At 37.4% G+C, this 24,917-nt stretch overlaps 2 protein-coding genes across 2 annotated transcripts in view; both read right to left on the bottom strand.

Annotated features, from left to right (window-relative positions):
* The window catches only part of LOC108045053 (exostosin-1), a 70,240-nt gene extending 57,410 nt beyond the window's left edge, over window positions 1–12,830 (bottom strand). Inside the window, exon 1 of the mRNA XM_017124225.2 lies at window positions 11,336–12,830. Within this exon, the coding sequence (XP_016979714.1) occupies window positions 11,336–12,141 (806 nt within the window). The 5' untranslated portion in view covers window positions 12,142–12,830. The remainder of the gene's footprint in view (window positions 1–11,335) is intronic.
* A 9,753-nt stretch (window positions 12,831–22,583) lies between these two features.
* On the bottom strand, window positions 22,584–23,060 carry LOC108045022. Its single transcript, XM_017124194.1, has one exon. It carries the CDS (start codon window positions 23,058–23,060, stop codon window positions 22,584–22,586), a length of 477 nt encoding a protein of 158 aa, XP_016979683.1.
* Window positions 23,061–24,917: the final 1,857 nt, after the last annotated feature.

The following is a 24,917-nucleotide window of genomic DNA, read 5'->3' on the forward strand; positions in this document are numbered from 1 at the left end:
GTCCGATCAAGTTTTGTTGCTGTTTGTATATAGCTTGATAGCATAGCAATGTGGTTTTTAGAATATTTGAAATACATTTCGTGCGCCATATTATATAGAGATTATATAAAAATATTTAAGAAGTATAAAGTGTTTTAGTTTATTGGTTAAGAAACACAGATACAATGATTTCCATATCGAAATTTTTATTGGTAGTCTTTTGGAGATTTGTTCTAACAGTGCATTGCCTAATAAGTTTATAAACAAAATACTTGCGCTCAATTAATTTCAGTCGTTAGCAGCAGACACCAACCGACTGACCTGATATCAAAGCCATCTCCACTAACCCGCCGTCTGGCATTTCACCCCAAAGTTCAAATGCAAACGCTGCCCACAAAGATCCGGGAAAAAGGTTCAAATAACCCAAATACATTTTTTGCACTTATTTAGAAATACTCCTTCGGCTTTTCCCTATTGACAAGAGTATTTATTTTTATTTCGGTTTCGTTCTTTTTGGGGCTTCTCTTTTATGCAGTTCATTTGCCAACTGAAAAAGAAGAGGGGCTAAATAAATGGCAAAGAAGGAACAAATTTAATTAAATCAAATATATATAGTATATGTGTGTATGTTTGTATGCGTGGGATGCTGGCTTTTTAATTTGATTATATGTTTGCGCTTCTGTTTTTTTTTATGTATGTATTTTCCTTTCGGCATATGGTTTTTGTTGCTTCAGAAAGCAAAAGACAAATGTTGGGGGAATAAGAGAAAAAACACGCAAAACTGGAACGAGTGTAAATTCAATTAAAAAACGCTTTTCAAATATTCATTATAAGGGGGCGTGTAGCATGGTGAGCGGAAGCAGGGGAAAGTTGGTTAATTAGCGCCTGGAAGTATGCTGGGGTTTTTTCCCTTCAATTTTTTTTTTAGGCGCAAAAAGGCCGCATGTACGCCTGCTTGCATAATAATAATAATCATGCCACGAAGAACAGGACATGCATGCCACCGTACACTGGGGATGAAGTCACAATAACTTAATTCCCTTTAGAAATATTTTTTGTTTTTAAAATATTTTTTATAATACATTGCCACGAGTCCAAAGCAATTTCAAAATAGAAAACAAACAAAATACTTTATAAATTAGTTTAAAAAGAGAGATAAATGTATACCAGTTTGATAAGAGCTCTGAATAATATACCTAATTCATAAAGTACTATATCAAACATTTTGATATATTTATTTTATAAAAGTATAAGAACATTCAAAGTGAATAGTATTATATTTATATTTACTTCAAAAAATACGATATTTAAATGTTTGGTTAATTCTATAAAAGTATAAAAACATTTAAAGTTGATAAGAGCTCTGAATAATATATTTAATTAAAACAATTTTTGGGTTACATTATAAAAGTACAAACACATTTGAAGTGATCTCCAAGCACCAAAGATTTATGTATCACCTAAATTTAGGTAAGACAATTTATCAACGCAATTTTTTAAGTTTATAGCCCTTTTTTGGGTAATATTTTTTTGCTGTGCATCGACCCCATTCAACCCTCAAAAGAGTGCTTTATGTGAAAAAGTTCTAGCTCCAAAAAAGCGCTCAAAAAGCGTGGAAATTTGATTGTTGTTGTCGGCTGCGGCTGCTGTGGCATGATGAAGTGTCATGAAATTTAATCAATTTATTTGAAACGTGAGCAGATTCTATGGCACTTTGCCTGTGCTCTTGATGTTGTTGCTGGGCAATAAATAACATCAGCGTCGTCTGTCGGTCGCTCAACTAAAAATTGTAACAGAGCAAAAGTGCCAAAGTAAATAACAAACAATGAAAATGCAATAACAACAGGGTCCAAATGGAAACAAAGGCAAAAGGGAAGAGAAAGGAAGTGCGGAGAAATATCGCAAATAAAGTTTCATTGTTTAGCAACCGGGAATAACCGCACGCCACACACAGATACTCACAAATACATACACAATACCAAACCCACACAAACACATGACGTGACGCTTCTTTTGGGCCAAAACAATTTGAAGTGAAAAAGAGAAAACTGAAAGGGAAATAAAGTCTACATTTCAGCAACGAAGTTTGGATGAGCTTGCATGGTGGACATTACTAAGCTGGATTTTTTGGGGATTTACTTGGCACAACATTGTAAAATTTCTCATAGTGAGCAAGCCCTCAAATGTCTAGTGCTTATTTTTATATTTTAACAGCTGTGAAATTAAAACAATATAGAACCGGTTGGTGTTGGTAATCAGCAACAAAGAGAGTACAAATATTTATGGAGGGAAAACAAATGTAAAACAAAAATATTAAAATGCTTAATATGTATTCTTGAGAAATAATTTTACTTAGAACTCAATAATTAAGATTATTAATTTATAGAAAATATTTTATTCTTAAAATAATTTTAGAACACAAATCTAAGCAACCCTATTTAATACAAATCCTTAAACTGATATGAAACCTAACCAGCTCAGGTGTTTTTCTAACGTTTCATAATTTAGCACAAGATCGCAAAACAAAAGGTTATATCTACTTACAGGGTAAGGCATACGGAAAAGCCAACACCTCTCGCCCCCTTTTCGGCTGGTCCTTTGGAAAATCCTTTACAAACTCCTCCGCCAAGCACGTACGCAGACCAGAAGAGGCGAGATGGCCTCCCCGAGAAACACCCATTTGTCAGGACCCCATCCAGGAGTTATACACCCATTTTGGCTCCTCTTCGGAGAACGTTTTGTGCCATTATTGTTGGCATAACTCCGAAACAGGATGAAGGGCGGTCGGGAAGGGGCCATAGAGAACGTTTATAAATTTATTGTTTTCTACGACGCGTGTACTCAAGTGTTGCTGCGTGTTTTTGGCAACAAATTTGTTTCAACAACCATGGCGGTGGTGGAATAAAGGGAAATTCGGGGCGGCAAAAGCCCATTCAACTCGTTGCGGTGACGCATTTTATCATAATTACATTAACACGCCCCCGACTCTTCATTTTTAGCGCCCATAAATTTAAAACAGATCCCCTAAAGTAGGCAAAGTCAAAAAATCTTTAAAGCCAACTTTAAGCCGCAACTTTGTCGTGCTGCAAAATAATGGAAAAAACAAATAAATAAATGCACTGCAGCAGAGGCAACAACAACTCGGTTATGCATGTTTTCGTGTAGTTGTTGTTGTTGTTGGTTGAAAAGTGCACACATGACATATTATTTCAACAATGCGAGTGTATGTGTATGGATGCCAGAGACACAGACGTTTTTACTATACTACTGCAGCTGTTTTAAAATAATGGGACTACTGAACTGCATATACCTAAAAAAAAAAATTATTCAAAAATGTTGGGAGCTTAAATAAAATCCAAAGGGATTTCCAAATAATTCTTCATGCTAGAGGTCCTTAAAAAAAGTGTTGCATACCTAAAGCAACTGAATAATTTATTATAAAAATCAGAAAGTTATTTTATTAATTAAACTATGCAGGTTAAACAGATATTTACATTATTCGTGGGTCTTTAAAAAGAGATATAATATAAATATTATTATATTTGTACTAGATATCAGAATAGTTCATAAAAGTTCAGTGTTTATGTTTTCCATTTCGGCTTACGAAATCCGTTTCGCGCCATATGCGCATTTAGCACGGACCGAACCGCAAAACCAAGAGGCCGAGAGGCAAGTCAAGCCAAGTGAAAGGGCCAACACACACAGTGGGCTATATAGGCATAATTAAAAATATTTTTGCAGCCGTTTTGCAGCCCGTAGAGAGAAAGATGAAGGGGACCAGAGACCGTCACATATTTAGGCCAAACTTTCTGCAATCCTGGCCCAAACATCTGGTGGCCATATCCACACACGCTCACCCACTTTCCACTCTATCATGACTCATTACAAAATTAAATTAAAATTAAATGTTTTTTGTATTTCATTAACGCCGTGCCATCCTTATGTGGAATAATAATCGCAAAATGAAATACGAAATATGTGGAATTGCAGCGGGATGAGTGGGTGAATTGTTTGGTGGTTCTAGTGGTTTCCCCGATCTCTTCCTGCCACTGTTGCACTGTATCTTCTTTTTGGCGCCACTCAATTGAGCGCAATACAATTATAATTTGTTTTGAGTGCCCAGAATGTTGTTTTTTTATATACTCTTCGAATGAATGCTCAAAGTTGGGACTAAAAGATTTTTGTGGAAACCAACTTTTGCGGGATATGTGTTTGAGAATGTTAATTCAGTTAAATTAAGTTGGTACTGTTTTAAGAGAAAGCGTTCATAATATAGTTACGTTGCATGTTTAGAACTTTTGTTATTTTAGGTATGATTATACTTACATAAAATGGTTTGTATAATATGATAAATAAATATTGAACAGTGTAAAACTTTAATAACTTTTATAACTCAATATTATTCTTAAAAATACTACCTTTTAAAATGATTTATAGCGCTGCTAATATCTACCACATAACAAAGCTGTAAATAGGAACAAATGTGTGCAATGAAAACACTTTTACTGGGAATAAAATGGCCATACCGCAAAATCCATTTTATGAGCACAATTTCCTTGAAAAATTCAAGTTCATCCATTGTTTTTGGCTAAATAAATTTAAGGGATTTTCGTTTTCCTCTTTCGCGCCATCTATTTATCGCCAAATCATTTTGTGAAGTTAATTTGACGCAGCTCGCTTGGCAGCCGAAAACATTGAACATAAAAATTATTTATGGTCATCAAGTTGCCATACAGTTTTATTGACTTTTATTTGGCACACAAACACGCACACTTGGCTAACCTTAAGCCCGAGAGTAAAACGAAATCTGCATAAAGTTAGTCGAGAGAGTGTGGGGGTGGACGATCAGTAAGCGGAGAAGACGAAAAAATGCCAACTAATGTCACTTAGTGGATGTCAGTGGATGGGTTCCGCTGAACGCTGAAATTCGAGACAATTTAGGAACAGTTTTTAAATTGCTCGCGGCTGTCGCAAATCTGAAATGAGATGGACGCGGCATTCCAGTGCGATAACCTCCCCGAGCCGAGGGTTCATTGATAATGAGTTTCTCAAGAAGGCGGGTAAAAGCGGGGGGTTGCAATGGGCGATGGGCGATGGGCGGGTCAGACGAGATTGTGGCGGTTCCATGGCGGATAGTATTTCACACGTTCGGGGGTATACCACCATCCCTGTTTTGGCCGGCTCGGCACGTGCCGTCAATAAAGCTGAAAATCGCATAAACTGTTTGAGCCGCTTACACGTCATAAGTAGAGAGTACTTGGGCGAGGTCTGTGGGCCTCTTTCCCTGTTTCCCTCTTTCCCGCTTTTCCTCTTTCCCCGATGAGGTTACTCGGTGGCCCGCCCTCATCTTCCTCCCCAGCACTCGTCTGGTTATTGGCATCTTTAAGGTCAACTCGTCGGCATAGATTTAGTGCTTGTGGTTCGAGGAACTGTGGGGATATTGAAACCAGATGCCCATGGAATGTATTTTATAATGCTCTGGTTTATGGGCTTGATTCAGGTGTGGCGTGAATATAAGCATTTTAAACCATTTCATATTCAACTCAAACAGGATTATTACCAGTGGTGATTTACCAACAAATTCTTTTAAACAAGATGTCTGGCTTTAAATTAATATTATTATTAAATGCATTTCTTTAATGCATTTACTTTAAAACGCAACTTTTTCGATTCCAGGAACAAATTAAAAATTAAAATTGAATGCAATACAATTAAGTGAAAATAATAATTGAATCATACTGAGCGATGGAAATTAATTGATAAATAATTAAAATGCATCATTTAAACATTTAAATGAGCAGATTGAATTTTCGACATGCAAGGATTGGTATGCCACTGAATTAAAAACATAGGAGTTTAAGAAGAATGGTTTCTTATACTAGCTATTTTCCTCTAATTTTTTTTTCAGAGAAGTACCCAAACACTCAGGTGCATGTTGCAATTTTCTTGGTTTTGATTAGATTTTGCAGCAACCCAAAATTTCCCCAAGGCCAAAGTCGAGATCGAATTGTGATTTTGTTAAAAATTAATTAAGTTTAAAGCTAGCACCAAGCTGAAAGCTAATTTTAACCCACAGAAAAGGCGAATCGAATCGAATTGCAATGAAATAAAACCGAATGCGAACCGCAGCGAATTGATTTGAGCGATTTGCGGAGGTGGTGGTATGAGTTCGCTGGAAAAGTGGCAGCAAAAAATGTTTGCCTGTAAAATGCAATTGCAATTTGGCATGGCCAACTACGCATGCTGTGCAATAACATCCAACAGCCAACCGACATCTAAATCCACATCCAGGGCCAAATCCCCAACCAAATGAAACTCAAAGCTAACTAAACCAGCAAAAACCAGAAGCCAACATCCCTCAGAGCGATGGATGGACATGTGCAGCGAATTCCAAATGTCAGAAGTCCTGGATATATATATACATATAGGAAAATGGAGATGGAGATGTTTGCGCCGAGTCGATCGAAAAAGCTTTGGACAAAAAAAAAACAAAACAGTCTGCAGCCAGTTCGGAAAAAGTAATACTAAATAATTGCCCGATGAGGAGTGAGTTGCAGTCGTCCTCGTTTCTCTGCTAATTGGAGGAAACCAAATTATGAGCACAACTTGCCGGGCCCTTCAAGGTGAATTGCTTGCCGGCAGCAGGGTGAAGTTTTTCCTCTAATTGCGGAAAGTCACTCATAAAAAGCCCCATCAAGTTTCTGTTAAGCGGCAAGCAATTGTCACAAAAAGTCAGCCAAGTTATAGATAGCGGATGGGTATGTACCCCCATATGTATGTCTTACTACACATGCCGAGCATATGAAATTCGCACACCATCAACTGCGATATGAAAGGTTAATAAAACCAAGCCAAGAACGTGCGAAACGAAGGCGTTGGCACCTGGCAAAAGGTTTCACTTGGTTATTTTCATGGGGTGGATGAAAAAGTTTTCTTTTCGCAGAGCATGCAAGTTGATTTCGCCCTCCGGGGATGCCCCAAGAAATTGACGCTAAATTTTTAAGTCAATTTGGGGTGCCACAGAAATTGCGCTGTTCTTTGCTCATTAGATGTTTAAGGGAAGTGCTGGGATTTTTTTGGATGTTGTATCATTGTTTTTAAGGAACTGTGAGTAGTGTGTTAAAATTGAATTAGAGCTCTCGGCACAGGTTAAAAGCCAATAAAATAAATGGAAGCTAAGAGAGTTTTTTTAATTATATTATATACATCAATTAATTTAATACTAAGCAATAAAAAACCTTTTTGATATGGTTTCAACAATTCAGCCACAAATCAGAAGGTTTTAAAATAGCAAATTTAAAAATTGGCTGACGCATGATTATCATTTAAATAAAAGAATTTTATATTAAAAAGCGTAATGGCGTTCATTATATTTTCCCAAAAGTTTGCAGACATCGTCAATTGTTTGGACGCCGAATATTTCATTCCATTTCATTTTGAATAAGTTGAAAACCATTTTTAATGATTTTCACATAATTAAAAAAGTTGAGAAGAGAATTTTGAGATGGCCAAACTTCATTCGGTTTTCAAATTAGCTGTCAAAAGCTTTGCAGACTTTATCGATTAGTTAGCTTAATCAGCATCAATGATTGATAATGGTCAAGTTATTTATTTTGCTTTATTGATGATCTCATTGGAACCTGTTTGGGCAGTGATTATATCCCCGAATCTCAGACAATTTCTCGGCAGCGAAAGCCAGAGACCACAGCCCCAAAGAAGAATGTCAAACGCAGACTGCCAACCGCAGATTAACTCTGACCCCAGAAAACACACTTTCCCTCTCTGCCACTCCCCTTTCGCTTATTTTCCCCGCCCCTTTCGCTTATGTTTTTTCCCCACTTTTCCCACAATTCACACACGGAGTTCGAGCGAGAGCGAGCTGCAATTAAACAGGAAAAGAAAACTTTCCCAACAGTTTCCCAGGGAAGCGAAGCCGAAAAGGATGTCCAGGCAACTGGGTATGTAAATGTGGGTGGTGTGGTGCGGGTGGTTTCGGGTGGTTCGGGGTGGCGGGCGGCCTTGGGATATGTGGCTAGTTTGGTAAGACTTCTTTCCGTCTGTTCAGCTCGACAATATTGGTACACAATAAAAAATTAATCAAGTAAATATTTCAAAATAGGTATAGTGATTTGTAATATAAATCGATTCATTTCTTAAACAACTGTAACATAACATTAGTCTTCAATAGTTGGCATATTTGCTATTCAACCCGATTTAAATATGTATATTTGTCCTGACATAAGTTCTTAAAAAAATATAAATCGGATCCTTGGAAATATAAATTTGTTTTATATAGTCGTGGAATATTACGTAAACAAATACATATGATGTATTTAAGTCTAGTTCCATTCGAAATTAAGTAAAGTTTACTAAAATATAACTAGAGATATTCAATATTTTTGAAAATATAGGAGTGTAATATTTTATGTTCGGATTATTATAAAATGTACTATTGTTAAATAACTTTTTTCAGTGCGCTTCTTGGTGTTTGGACGCATAATTGTAAAGTGGCCTGGTACGTGTCGTTCCTTTCGCTTTTAATTGTATGTGTAAAGTGAAGTGGGGTTGGGGGTGGAGTCACACCCACTCCCCACCCCCTTTTTCATCAGCCCTCCAGAGAGTGCGTAGTTGTGTATGTATGTGTTGTTAACAACTTTAACATCACTTTGGCGTACCCTCGAACGTACTCATCCGACTTTGCCATGTTTGTTGATTTTACTCGTGCTGCTGTTATTTTCCTTGTATACTAAAGCATAACCCTAGTGCACATCAGGAATATAAATTATTTTAAAATTCCAACAGTTTTGAAGTATTCTCTGATGCTGTTCAATTTGAATTGATGAATAATTCTTAAGGTTCTGGTTTCGGACAAGTGTTTAATGGTTTTCATCGTACCTCTCGCATATTAAGTTTTTAATAAAAATTTGTTGAATCATTAATTTTTGATTAGTAAACAATCTGATTCAAAAGAAAAATGTTATACACATTCAGTCAGTTAGTTATTTAGTGGCAACTTTATAAAATAAAGTAAAACACCATTGCTCTTAAGTAACCCTATTCAAAGGAAATCATTAAGGCGAATCTTTATCACACATGAACAGTATTGTAACTTACGAAAACATTGCTATATGTGTAATTTTTAAAGTGCCATTCTGGTCCTTTCCCCACATACTTGTACAATATTAATTGCCTGAGTGTTAATTGCTGTTGGCCAGGCACTTAACTTAATGAAACCTTGTCCTCAAGGAATTTCCATAGTTATATTTGAAGTTGTTCTTCGCTATCGAAGCATTGGGGGCGAAAATCAATTTTAAATTAGGGCACAATGAGCTCATGTCGCCACGAGGATATCAGGTGATATAGTGGGTCCCAACCTTAGACGCTTGTCTACCGCCCACCCACATTTACAAACCCACACCCACAGGGGCAAAGGTCAGATAACACAGGCTTCTTGCACTAGGAAAAATGTTTACTTTGTGAGAAGTTTTATTTCATTTTTAAAAATTAATAGAAATAATAAGTGGAAATATCAAAATAAGTAATAAGTAATTATAAAATGGTTAATAATTCGACAAACAAAAATTAATGTAAAATATACATATATGCTACGATTTATGTGCGATATTTAGATATTCCAAATGCGTTACTACCACAGGATATCCTGTAAAATTGATATTTTCCCTGTATCCTGATGCCTGCTATTGAATCGAGTTTCATGTCAAAGGAAGCGTCATCCCAGTCCTTGTTGTTGCTTTTGCTGTCTCTTTTGTTGTTGTGGGCGGTAGAAGCGAGTAAACAACAATAAAGCGGCGACAAACAAAAGAGTAGCAACAGCAAAAAAAGGATCCAGGACACCAAGGGGACAAGGCCCCAAAAACAGGAGGAACTTGGAATATGGGAGGACATGACGAATGACGCGTTGCTAGACAATTTTTCAATTTGAATGGCCCCACGGCAGAAAAAAAAGAACCAGGCCTGAAACTAGAATAGTGAAACGTTTCGGATTTCGATTGGGTTTTCGCATTTGCTCCTCTGGCTTCATACAGTTTTTTGTGGGGAGCCCAGAGGATTGGCAGCGATAGATGCAACCTGCAATTTGCCGCCTGACTAAGCCAGACGACTGGTTCAAATGGGGGTTATTTCAATTGGTAGCGAATTTAAGACTGGTCTGTATTGTTCCGCCTATGACTGCTCTCTGAGCGTTCGAAAATCAAGCAAGAGTTGCATAGTTTATTGCTTAACCTAAAACAGTCAGTTGTTTTCCTTGTTTTTAAGTATTTAAGATCCAGGATTATCCAAAGATATAAAACTCTTTAAAACTCTTACTCCTCTTAAAAGCATGACAGTTGCTTTTAAAGAAATTACTTTTTCAAGTCTCATACACTCGAAAGCATTAATCCGCTTCACTGAATTCAGTTTTGTTTTTACAGGGATATTATTTCTGTCACCTTATGACTCCGCGGCAGAAAGGTTTGTCAAATAAAATTATTGTTTAAAGTATTTATTTAACTTCTAGGTCACACTTGTTATAATTGGTATGAATAAATACTTTGTGAACCTCATAAAGCTATTTTATACTGTCACTGATAAGCCCAGAATTTGTGATAGAAGCTATTCGTCAACCTAAAAAAAACTAAGAGCTGGCCCCAAAATCCATCATATACACATTTTTATATAACTCAAGACCGACACTGGCGCCTAACTTTGTATATTCAAATTTCTATTCCCACTCCAAACAATGCCTTTTGAATAATTCCCTTAAATAAATACATTCATTTTCCTCTCAATGCTAGCAGATAATCAAAAAGGTTAAGTATGTAATGTATTCAAGTAGTCCATCGACTATAAAAATTATAAGCTTTTTATATTCAAATTATTTACATTTTGTATACACATTTTCGTGGGAAAAACACGAATGATTCATTCAAATATCTCCTATAAGATTTATATTAGCACTCTTAAAATACATTTTCTTATAGATTCATTCACTTTTACTTTTTCTATTAGCTCTGTTGGTAAGAACTGATGTAAATTAAGATCAACGCTGGCCCACTTCTTTTTTAACCTATCTTATCTCCAAAATAAACAAGATAAAGAGTATGTGGAAAGCAACATATTAAAAAATATATTATTTCTTCGCTCTACAATTAAAATTTATGTTTACATTCTATCATTTCTTGTAAACACGCCTATTTCGAAGAACTGCAGAAGATTCGCTTGAGATTAGACATGAAATACAGTAGATTCCGACTTTCTGCTTTCAGATTAGTAAGCAAAAATACACTTCTCTTCGATTCATAGGCTTGTGAGGTTTATTTATAAAAACCTAAATATATTAATAACGTTATTAACTCACCGCTTGCCCTTGAAGGCCAGCAGATACTTCTTGTTGGCGGGGAAGTTGTTGGACTGCACGGAGCCAGTGGCGCCGGCTCTCAGCGGGAATTGTTTATGGAAGAGCGGGATGCTGACGTCGAATCCGTGTCGCACTTGGAGCACTCCCATGCTGGCCTTGGCCAAAATAGCCTCGCCCGCATCGAAACCCAAGGAGCTCTCCGCGTAATCCGGCCAGGTGCCCGAATACAGATTGAAGATGATGTGGTTCCTACCGTTATTCCAATGCGGCAATCTCGCCAATCTGGATGGGACATTGCGCACATAATCCTCGGATAGCGAGTCCCGATCCAGGGTATCGATACCGAGCACAAAAAGACAGGCGGCCGTGGGATCGCTGGTGTGATACCTTGATTCCTGGATGGCAGTGAGTATCTTTTGATAGTTGGCCGAAGTGGGCGGTGCGGCGCCCAGGGAGTTCAGGGGTTCCGGTGGATAGATATAGACCAAAAAGCGATCGTAGCAGCGTGTAAAATCGAAACAGGTCTCCATGCGGCAGTCGGGTTTACGTGGAATGGCGACCTGGTACTTTGGGTTATCCGAGCTCTTCGATTGATTACCCTGCAGGAGCTTAAGTTCCTGCATTTCCGGGGAGCCCATAAAACTAGGTAACTGCTCGTGGGGTTGGACGCCACCATCTTTGGCCGATTCGTGTTGGGCTCTACGGGGTCTCAAGGGCGAAACTTTCAGGCGATATCCTCCAAAATAGGCGTAGGCCAAAAAAGCGCAGGAGACAAAAACCAGTATATAACGCTTTTTGGCCTGCATTTTGTGGGTTTAGTAAATCCAAATTCTTTAAATCCTCAATAATTTTGATATTTTATTTAATTATTTATTTATTTATAATTTTGTTTGGAACTTTTACTTTTCCTGGGAGGCTGCTTGTGTGTGTGTGAGTGGGAGCGGGGGTTCCGACAACAACAACAACAACACAAATTTACACTAGTTGTCGCGCATTTTCGTTTTTGGTTTATTTATTTGGCCGCTGCTTTCTTTTCATCGACTGATAAACATGGCCAGAACTTGTTGTTATTTTACACACACCGCGGCGGCATAAACACATGTATATATTCACATTTCGTTCATTATCTTTTATGATTTCTCATTTCCTGGCGCGTTTAACGATTCGCGGGGGGGAAGGCGGGGACGGCAGGGTTCGATCCTCGCTCTCTGCGAGGAAATGCATCGCGCACACACATTTGGCTCAGTTCTTCACATCATTTTCATTTAGTTTCAGCATTTGTTTTGCGCTTTTAAACAACAGAAACATTAAACAAACACACACAAAACATTTCTAGCAGCTAAAAAATCAGACGGCGGCCGCGAGTTGAGCAACACTGGCCGGGCGGCATTTTACAACATCGAAAGAGAGCCGTGAAGAGAGAGAGCGGGCGGTAGGGTTGCCAGCTCTGGCAATGAGCGTTAGTGTTTGAAATATAAACAAAATTAATTGTTAACTATTTAATTTAAGTCAATGCCGTTTTGGTTGCTATCTAAGCGCTGTTTAATTTATTTTTGATATTTTGCCTTCACTTATCAATGCACCAAGTCCTTTTTTTGCCAATAATATTCTATTTTTCTCTGTTGATAACGAATAAAGTGCAGAAAAATGCCCGTCTGTACGTTTTGATAGCTCGGCGTGTACTGGCCAACTTATCACACTGAGTTTTTCCACAAGGACTCCGCTGGAATACACCAGTTTATTGGAAAATTCAAGCATGCGCAGTTTGGCGCGACTTGGTTTATGAAGTGCTGAAAGGTGGCAACGCCGTTTTAACAGCTGTCCACTTTAATTCAAATTTAAATTTTTTTCTTTCTATAAATCCCTAAATGAGGGGGAGTTTTGAAAGGGGGTTGGTTTAGGGATTTGGAGATTTAATCCCCCGAGCGTAATATGTTTACGAAATGTAATTACCACTACAATAACTATTGCAAACAACTTGCTACACCGGTGCATCATAATAATTATTGTTTGGCTTGAAATTAATTACATTTTCGGCAGCCCACACGTCACGTTTCTCGCATTGTAGATTTGCCAAATGTCACCCAAAGGTGAAATTATGCCTGTATTAATTATTTGCCAAACTAATTACACCGCCAATTATGCATTTCCATGGAAAAAATAATAATCACTTTTCGTTTAATTGAAATAATAGTCATAGACCCATATTTTGCATAACTTTTTTAAACATTTAAACTTCCATTCGCTTTACGAAGTTAAATTATATTAAGAACTATATTTGTTTGATTATAGAATTTAAATAAATTAGCTATTTAAACCATATTAATTTAAATTTTTACAATACAAAACTAACTGTAACATTAGAATTAATGGCTAGCTTTTTTTTCCGTGCACAAAGAGTAGCTTAGTAAAATAATTGCGTGTTAAATTAAAAAAAAAAAAACCAAAAATAAATAAACTGTTTTTGTGGAGTGGACATTTTCGCATCCGCATCCTTGCGTCCGGTTGTGCGCTTTTTTGGCCAAGCGCGCAATTTCCCGTTACAAACGCGTTTAGGCTGGAATTTCAATTATGCACAGGAATGCCACTCCCCCTTGGCCCCTTCTTCTTCTTCCTGTGCACTTCCTGCGCTGCGGCCGCAATTATGATGCTCCCGCTTAGATAGAAAACTCCTCCGAAAACGAAATATGCCAGGCATCTGTGCGTCCCGCGCTGGAAAAACTCCTGCCAACTCCCCCTGATTAGGTCCTTTCTCTCCCTCCTGTTTATGTCCTTATAAGCAGCTCAACTCATTTCGGTGAAGAGCTAATAAAAGCAACACATGAAGAAAACATAACATTAACATATGTATGATTTTGTCATTTATAATTATTAAACTTTTTCCCAATAACAAATTTATGTGCTTTAAATTAAATGAACTAAAACCATTTATTTAGTGTGCAATTTAAAAAAGAAAACTATTTAAAGTAAAACATATTGTTAAAATCACAGTAAATTTCAATAAAAGACGATTTTTTTATGTTGAGATGCATTGGGAAATGTTGACATCCAGGAGTGCATTAAGTATATTCAAATGCAGCGAAATCTACCTGAAGAGGCTGCCAGTAAGACACTCTTGCTGTTTCTAATAAAATTAATTGCAAGTTATAATATGGAGTGAAACAATTTTAATTTTAATAGGAACTTTCAGAGGTGAAAATTCTGAAGTAATCATACTTGCACGGTTTTTACACCTTAGAAAACTTGTCTAGATTAAATGCTGAGGACATTCCTCTCAAGAGACTTTGAGACTTTTCCACACATTTTCGCATACACCACATATATCACGGACGCAACCTGGCGACCTTGCCATTCTAGCCGTGCAAATTGCTCGTCTTCCGCCGTCAGTGCACACGACCCACTTGATGGCCATGCATCTCGTTTCCGTTTCCGGCGTGCCTCTAATTAAGTGTCAGTCGTGCGGGTCCTGCCGTTGTCCTTCCACCCGTCCCTCCCATTTAATATTCACTCTTTTGTGAGATTATTGGGTTTGCTCACACACCAATTTTCTTCTTTTTTTTTTGTATTTTTTGCTAAATCACGAACGACGCCCCCATTCAAAGTTAATCAATCATGCACATGCTGCATAATTTGACTTCCTAAAGGGGACTTTTAGGTGTCTGCCAGCTGGGAACTCCGTTCTATCTATCTGTATCTCCCCCTCTTCCCAAGTGGAAACTTTGATGGATATTCTGCTTCTGTTGTTTTTCCTGTCCCATGCTAATGAAACAATTTTCGATTTAGTCTTGGCCAGTGGTGTCCGCTCAACCTCTTTTAATGCCCTCGATGGAGACATTCATAAAATTGTCAAATTAATTTTGTTACACTTTTAAGTGGAGTTTTTATTAAAAGAATGTTTTTTATTATAAACACAAAGAAAAAATAATTATATTATATATGAGAATGTATCTACTAGTATTTTAAAAATAATAAAACTGTCTCGATATTAAATCAATTTTATGAATGGTTTTCAAATTTATGACTTTTAAAATAAAACAAAGTTTTATTTTGTAATATACATATTGAGTATTAAGGTTGATAAAAACCTATTAATATTCTACATTTTATTAATTCAATTCCAATTTTATCCATTGACATTAATTACAAAAAACTGATCCCAATTTATTACTAAAAAATACTTTTAAAATATTATTTTCTTTCGGTCGACTTTTTTTTAAAGATCTACCAGGGACTACTAAAACTTCCTTAACACTAAACTGAAAAATTAGTACATTATTTTTCTCTGTGCGCCAACTTTGAGCTGCCATGCTATCAAGTGCACGACCACACGACAATCAACTGGCTCAGTTAAAGTTTAAGTTCTGGCGTTGTTGCTTCTGCTCCCGCTTTATCATCATCGTCTTCATCAAAATAGTAACCGGAAAAAATAACAACTGAAACAGCAGCAACAAGGGCAACATAAATTCATTAGCCACAAGTCAAAGTGTTGGGCGAAAGGAGGGAGTTATACTTCCGCCAGTTTAAGTACCCACCGAAATTTATGACGTCACTTTTAGTTGCCACCTCGAGTTTATGGATGCTGAAGATGTTAAAGATGCTGAAGACGCTGAAGAATGCCAACCGCAGTCTTCACAAAACTTTATTACAGATTTTTTAACGAGCTTGTTGGGAAAAGGCACACGGAAAGCTTATGGGGTTGTGAAAATGAAGTTGAGTGATATGAACGTGGGCTACACTAAATGGTTAAAGGAAATGTCCATCTGCAGTTCTGCGAGTCAATACAGGCAGTGCTGATCCGATTTAACATTATATTTAGTACAAATAATTTTCCCTTGCATACTTCAGCGTTTAAACAGTCAGACTTTAATTTGCTTACATATTTAGGTACAAAAGAAACAAAACAAATTAAGTTTTACATCAGATAAAAGAACCTACAAGCGATTAAAGTAATAACAAAATCTTTACATTCTTTAAGGCGATTTAGAGTCCTTCCAAAAATCCTGAATATTTATTTCTGAGTTTAAACAATGTTAAAGAACAGTCTTGCATGTTACATCTATGCTTTTTCTGTGTCCTAAAATGGCAAAGGAAAACACAAGAAAGGACAGCTTGCCCCAGGGATATCCTTCGAATCGTCAGCCACAAAACACATATTCGAATGAAGTGGAAAGCTCCTTGGCATTATAAAGTGGCCATATTATGTGCTGGTTTTGTCTTTTTACGACTGGGATGTGAACGATTATGGGTGCGGAGGTGTTAACCCATTCTCCTTGGCAAACGTAACACCGCAGTTGCAATATCGATATGCACAAACACACGGCGACTCAGAAAGAGCAGATGCCATATCTTGTCAGATTTGCATGGCGGAGGTGAACATGACAGGCCCGACGTCGATGCCTGCAGGACGTGCCAAGGATAACGCCAGCCCACACACTCATCCACTCACCCAAATACACACGCACTGAGTTCGTAACTCTGCTTGACACTGCAGCTAAACACAGGAAAAGATGGCTGAGCTTTGCTTTGGTAATAAAAAACATTTTTATAATAAAACAAATGTATAAAAAATAGAACGAATTTAATGATTGAGGGCTCCTTGGTTAAGAGCGAATGGAAATAAATGAATTTCAACCAATTTATCAAATAAGTATCCTTAATAATAAGTTAAAATTAATGATTGTGAACAACTATGGTTAAATACAATGTAAATTGAATAAATTTCAATCGGTTCATCAAATAATTAACTTTAATATTTTTTAAATTTTTAATAGGCACTGTTTTTATTTCATACCTATAATTTCCAACTAAAATAGTGATTAAGCTTAAGAATTAAATAATACAAGGCAATAAATATTTTGATTTTTTTTGATTACAGTTTAACATTCTAATAATCATGATAATTTTTTGCAATGTGTATAAATCGTTGGGCAACGTTGAGCTTTAAGCAGAAATGATTATTAAGCTGGTGCCTCTAACAAGGGGAATGGGTGTTGAAGGGCAGTGTCTTGGTCAGTTTACAAATCCAATCAACGTTGCGTATACTTGATATGCAAACAGGAGGAAAGGAAACTTCCCCGCTACAACTGCTGCTTTTCCTCGTTTCATTTTTGCTACTGCTACTACTGCTGCTTCAGCCAAATTAGTTTAGCAAACATCAAACAGGAGTTGCTAAGGCAAAAGCAGAAGCTGCAGCCAATCAAAGCAACAAGCTTGAAACGAAGAAGAAAAGTGTTTGACTTTGGCTTTCAATATAACGCATACGCCACGTGGCAAACCCGAAAAAAACATAAAAATGTGCGGCTGTGTGTTGGAATAATTCAATTTATTTAGCAAGCGAGAAATAAGCAAAGCAAATAAAAGGCAAAAAAATAAATATTTTTTGCTGATGTTTGTCTCTGATTTTGATATATAAATGTACAGACATATGTGCAGGCGAAAGGAAACTCACAATTTCAGTTTCAGTGAGCAAACATTTTATGCATAATCCTTGAGCATAAGGACCCGCTTTTGCTCTTTCCCTGCCAAGTGAGCCGGAAAATGTGTTATTTTATGCGTAACGCAATTTTGAGAGGCAATTTCCCAAACTTTTACTGCACTTCCAGGGGAGTTTTATTTCCCTGAGTGGGCACTGATTTCAAGGTCACCCCCTTTTACGTGAATCCATATGGATTTATTGCCAGAATTTCATAAATGTACTTAAATATTTGGTAACTTTAATCCCCCTGATTTTCCCTTACCTTCTGGCAGCTTATATATATCAACCGCAAAATGATCAAAAGAACGATTAGCCACCCAAAATGCCACAGGCGAAATTCATCTAAAGCCTTGAACAACCAAAAGGAAATGCAGCCAGGATAAATTAAATTTCAGCACAAATAATTGCTTTAATTTGTTGCTTTGCCTACATTTTAATTGAATTGGAAGCCAAAACGGATATTTTAAATGATAAAACATAAAGGAATTAACGAATTATTTCCGTCATTTATGTAAATTAAGTTTGTTAACACAAATAAATGGCTGTCGTGTTTATTTAATTAATGCGGATGTTTAGATTTGTGCTGAAAAGATATCACAGCTAATTTGTCTGATTTAAAGATTTTAAATATACAGGAATAAATTGCTTATAATCACATGGAAACACTATTTCTACTCTTAAAAATATATTTTTCTTTTAACACTAAAATGCTTTAAACCATATTTTACTGTCTGCTCAATTCAATTAAGCTTTGTGAATTGAATAACGCGACTGGGTACACAGAAAATGTAATCATAAATTTTGTGCGAAATTCATAGGCCATCCTCCCAAAACCCCAACCCAATCTCTCCGGCCACTTTCCGATACTCTTGGCCAGATAAACATTTGTCCTGGGCAAGTGAGACTCCTCGGTTGCTGCAACATATTGCATTTTAATGGGAATTTCGTTTTCATTGTCAACACTTCTGTGAATTATGAGGCGGCGGGTGTGGAAAGTAAACCGGCTAAAGGACACCGAGTCGTAAATTCTGGCTCGAGATTAGAACTGCAAGTGAAGTTGAACGAGATGAGCTCCTGGCTGCTCATCCATGCCACTGCCAGCCAGGACATTTGACACTTTTCTGGCTTAATGAGGCAGGAAGCTCCGTCTTGACTGTGGATCCTTGGATGCTGGGATGCAGGGATCCCGGGTCCTTGGCTCCCTGTTTCTCCATTGTCTTCTGGCCGCACATTTGCGGACGACGTGTGTCAACGCATTGTGCGGTGTAAATTGCTTGCTGCCATCAAGCATTCAACCAACCTCCCACATCTTTCCCGCTCCTGCCCATCATCTGGCTAACCAATGCAGCACTTGTGAGCCCGCCCTCACCACCTCTTCACTCCTTCGTCACCGCTGTCTTCACTACTTCGTCACCCCTTCGAGCCATTCAAGCCGCCGCCCTGCGTTGACAAGTTGTGTGCATAAATTGCAACTGCCTGGGCTTGTATACAAAACATGTGAAGGATGCGATGCTGCTGCTGCTACTTCAAAACACTAAAAAAAAAATTATCAATAGTAACGATAATTTAGTAAGGATTTTGTTGAGAACCAAAGAGGAGTAATACGCATTCTTGGACCCATTCGTTATGGTAAGTAGGTTTTTCTTCCGTTTATTACGTTTTCTTAGCTTTAAACTTACACTTAGCTTACCATGAAGCCGATAAAATGGACCTTAGTTTAAGTAGTATAGTAGATATTTTCGAGGAAAGTAATATATATATATACCAAGGAAATACCACATTTCTATGTTCAAAGATAATTTAATTATATGTAAAGGAAAGCCTTTTAAAAGATCAAAATTAAATTTATTTTATTAATTGGTTACTTTAAAAGTTATTTTCGATTACATAGAATATGTTATTCATTTTAGTTGTATTCAGACATCTGTTATCTTTTTATTTTAGTGATGAAAACTTAATTATTTTTGTTTATCATTTATCTGTTTCCCACAGTGCTGTCCTGATATCGCTGCTCCTGACTATGCATGAGAACGAGTGTATCCTTGATGTTTTAGGATTTTATTTGCTGGCTTAATAAAGGCATCAGGCAGCAAGTACCAAGCTGCAAGTACCAGGCCGAAAACCGGCCTGAAGTTTCAATGCACTCGCTCACCTCTGCCCCTTCCCCTTTGCCATCTTGCCTCCGTGCCCCAGGATAATATGTGTGCGAATGTTTGTGGTGCTCCCTCACTTCCGGTTTGGCAATGTTGCATGATGCAGCTTAAATTGCTGCCTCAATTACACATGTCTCGGTATCTGGGTATCTCGGCATCTCGGTATCTCAGAGTCTGAGGGTTTTTGAGGGTCTGAGTACGCCTGTGTGCGTTTGCAGGGTCAATGCTGCCTGACAGCCGGCACAGCACTTCAACTTTAATGCGATTTTAAAGATGCGCACAGCGCCGAGAGCATTCAGGAAACGGGTAACTAACTAATGATGAGATCGTGACACGAATGGCTTATTATATTATTTTTTCTTTAATTTTGGCAGCTTCAAATTGCAAGCAATTAACCTTCAAGAAGTATAATTTACTTTGATCGACTTACAAATAAATATAACAGCATTTATCGATTGCCAAACTTTCTTAAACGTTCTTTGGGTATAGTTTTAAACACATTTATGTCGAAGATTATAATAAATAAATATGTAAGACTAAAAGAATGTCCTGAAATTCTGCTAGAATGGAAATAAAAAAGTTTTTTTAATTAACATAATTTGATGTGCAAACTTTAGATCGTTATTAATGCCATAATGAACCTAAATCAAAATGTATCTGCGCACAACGAAATTCATAAAACCAAAACTAAGGCGATAATTCTCTAAAATTTTAATGAATCTCTAACCAACAAATTCACAAAATCTTTTTCCTCTCTCTCTCCAAAATCTAACCAACCCCCGAAAACCCCCTGTTCTGCCCAAACAAATGCAAATTTGCAGGAATAGAATGCATTTTTAGATGCGCTGGCCATTTGTTTTGTGTCCTGACTTAATTAACGCTGACTTACTCATGTTGCCAGGACTCGTGCACCCCGAACCCCGCGATTCCCGCTCCTTTTAGCCCCCCAGGGCTCCTCCATAAGCCGCTTGCTGGCATTGTTGCTGTCTTTTGTTGATAATTACTTTTGATAACTTGGCTCTCTCACTTAGTGAGTCTGTCTCTTGTTGTCCTCTTTTTCCCCTTTTCGACTAGTTTTCCCTGCGTTTTCCCCATATTCCCTTTATCACGCGGTTTTTCGGGTTGTTTTATAGTTGTTGCTGGCGGTTTTTGCAACCGGCTTGCATATGGCTCCATTGCAGAGCTTATCAACAAGCTTTCGCATAAGCTTTAGTTTTAGTTCCCGTCCGAAAGGGCACTCTCCCCTTCGCGCCTCTGGCAACTGACTGGGCTAAGTGCTCCATAAGCCTTGAGGTAGGTCAAGTAAAAAATTTCAACCAGGCTCGAAAAGAGCAGCAACAACAACAGCAACACCAACTGCTGTGAATAATGCAATTACCATGGAGTTTAGCTGCGATGCAAGACCATGAAATATTAACGTAGAGATGAACGAAGGGTTAAAGCTGCTAGTGATACGGCATTTAAAGTTGGAGGTATTTTTTTTTTGCCATTAATAAGTCATAAGATACTAATCGTTAAGTTTTATTTAATATTTAATAAGCAGAGAAATGTTTGCCTATTAGTGATCGATATAGTTTTATTCAAGAATATTCAGATTGCATTACAAATTCAGGGATAATATTTTACAAGCTTGATGTGCGTTGAACTAATAAAGTTACAGTTTAATAAATACAAGAAAAATCACCTATTAAAACATTTTAAGTTAAAAATCGCAAGTTATAAAGTGAAAGTTCCGTAAAAATTGTCATTCGATTGTTGATCGGAAAATTCGTTTTGCTGAGCTCCATATGTAGATTTTTGCATTTTGGTTGGCTTAGGAAGTGTTTGGCCCAATAATATTTGCCACTCTATTTACATATTGTAACGCACCCAATTTTCTTCCCTTTCCCCCAATTTTCCCAACTTACCCCCCTGAATTTTTGCGTCCACTGTTTGGCATGCAAATGTGTGTGTCTGTGCATAATGTGCACATGTTGTTGTCGTTGTTTCTGGTTGTTTCTGTCTCGCACATTTGCTTTTATTGCATTCCTTTTTTCGCACGCACGAGGCCTCAAGTTTTTAGCTCGTACTCCTCTTCTAAATGTCAGCTGTCAAATATATATGCCCGTACCCATCTTGTATCTATATACATACATAGATACACTATCTACCATGAGTACACTAAAACCAAAACATAGAAGTTTGAACTTAAATGAGATGCAAACGGTGTTATAAGTCATTTGATAGGCCATGCTGATTTAAAAGTGTTTTTCAATCAATTTAATTTGTACTAATTGAATGCTTCTGTTTAAAATGAGAATAAAAAAAATTAAACACCTTTTTCTAATAAAATTCAAGTCACGGGTAGGAGCTGAACTCTTAAGCTAAAGCTCAACGCCATGTATGAGGAGTACCTAAACAAAAACTTTTTTTTTTTTTTTTTTTTTTTTTTCTTTGCCGGAGTTTGACAGACGCATATGTTTGGCGCTGCAATTGCTCTGGTAGTTTCCAATCCTTTATTGAAGAATAATAACAGCTAAAAGAATAAATCCCAAATCGTCCAGCGGTGGTGATGATTATGATAATGCAATAACAGTTGAGTTGGTGGCCATATACTGATATAAAAATAAGTAAGCAACGTCTAGTAGATGCTATCGCCAGTACACATATGGGGACGGCGATGCCAGTGATTGGGATTCTTAAACTCCACCAATTGGCTCAAATCAAAACCAGCTGGCACTATAGTCGGCCCTTTAACGCCCTTCAAGAGGGGCGATACCTTCGGAGCTGGTTGCACTGGCTTATTCGGGAAGGGAGACACATACTCCTTCACAGAGTTGTTATCTTTCAGAGAAGCCTCAGTGGTCTTTTCTGGCTCCTTCTGCTCAGACTTCAAGTTACTATCATCCATATGTTTAGGAGAATCCTTGTCGAAATAGGCCTCCAGGGCCACAGAAAACTTCCGCAAGCGGGAACACTTGAGCTGGTCAGGACCCTGCTGTGACCCGAACCAAATCTTGGTGAAGGCATACTTCTGCATAGCCGCAGTGTGGCGATTGATGGTCAGGTGCTCCTTCAGGACCGGTTGATCCAGGTTGAAGAGGTCCTTGCTGGGCATCTTCGAAAAACAAAATTTTTAAAGGCAATATACCATTTTTCTTCATACTATTTTTCTTTTTGTGTATATATAGAAATATTTACTATGCATATTTTGATACGTAAGTCGGTTACTTTTGCTAGTGTCCTTGAAACGGGCAAGTGTGTGTGTTGTGTCTGTTGCCAAGTGTGTGTGGACAGCTGTTAAAGTGACAACATCGCGTTGAAAATTTATGCGATTGCTTATAAATCGGATTTATTTTGATATGCAGGCCAGTGATTCATTGATGATACCGGCAAGTTCCAGAATCGAGTTTAGACCACTCGCATAATTAAATTTAATCGTGTGCTACATTTTATTAGCCTGGTTAACTGACTCAAGCTGAGAGACATGACGAATAAAAAGTTATTTTTATTCATTCTAATTATTATTCAAAAAGAGGAACATCTCATTGGTATGTTGAGCAAAAGCACAATTAATCCCAAAAAAACATAAAACCACAAAATAAATAGTAACCATTTAAAACTGGCGTATAATCCAATCAAAAGATGTCTGACCCATATTTTCATAATGAAAATAAAAAGCCCCACTTAGCTTGATTTCCCACACAAGCCACTTAATCACAATGGAAACAAGTTGATGGATATCAGACCAATTATTCAAATCATTAACATAATTCCGATTATTCGTATGAATCCATAAGACCGGACCAAAAAAATGCAAATCAAAAGGTCATTGAATCACCCACAAAAGCGTACAGAAACTGGAGTCGCCCCGATAGACATCATTTGTATGGCTTGCCCATAATCAACAAATAAATAATTAACAAATTTTGATTGAAAATGTCAAATTGCTATAGCCCTGAGCTAAATCCGTGGCGCTGAAGACCCACAAGCCAAAAAATGAGTATAAAATACAAAATAAATTTGCATAAAAGCGGCGATAAAAGAGAGCGCCAAAACCATTTGTCAAAGTAGCGCCCAAGAGACTACCCCTCCCTTTCTTTTTTGTCCCTCTCTTCGCATGCAAATGAGGGGGAGGGAGGGGGTGGAGAAAGGGGAAGAGGAGGAGGTGGTGATAGCGTGCTAATTTGCGAAGGCAGAGTCAAAATAGAGCCATAAATATGGCAAATGTTTGAAGTTGTTTCCTTTCCTTCCGGACCACCTCTCTCTCTCTGTCTCTTTCTGCGGTCCTTATACCCCTCTCTTTTGGCAACCCGTATACCCCGCTCTTTCTTTCATTGGCCATCATTAAGCCAACAATGTATAATTATACATTTATCACTTTTTTCGGTAAACCAAACTGATGGCTTGAAGCGGTCTCTCACCTTGAGCTTTTTACATTGATTTCAATTCCAAGCCAAAAAACAATTCAGAAAACTCGTCCACCATCTCGATATCATCAAATTCGAAATTCGTGCCGTAACAATAAAAGTAAAAATAACACAAAAAAAAAGTAGTTCACTAAACTGTTATTACATCTGCGATTCATAGAAAGACCATGGTGAAAGGTGGTAGGGGGAAGCGAATTGAAAGTGGAACGAACGGATGTCCAACAAATAAAGCATTCGCACTGTGGGCCCGCAAAGAAAACTTTGGACCTGTCCAAATGGGGCGTCAGAACTTAAGGCTATGCTTACGTGAGGAAATTCTTAAGCTTCTGAAGAATTCACTTTTTTCTTAAAATCCACTAGGTTAACTCAGTGCATCAACCCAGCTGTGAATGTTTAATTGGCTCTCAAGTGCAGCTTAAATTTGCATTTAAATATGATGACCTTAATTAGAAGCCATTTCAGCTGTTTTAAGTTTTATATTTATAAGGCTATATATTAAAATTGTTTAAAGATTTAATTTCATCTTCATAAAAATTTAGATATTT

This window comes from Drosophila rhopaloa, unplaced genomic scaffold (assembly GCF_018152115.1).
Source record: "Drosophila rhopaloa isolate 14029-0021.01 unplaced genomic scaffold, ASM1815211v1 contig_115, whole genome shotgun sequence".
Taxonomy (NCBI): domain Eukaryota; kingdom Metazoa; phylum Arthropoda; class Insecta; order Diptera; family Drosophilidae; genus Drosophila; species Drosophila rhopaloa.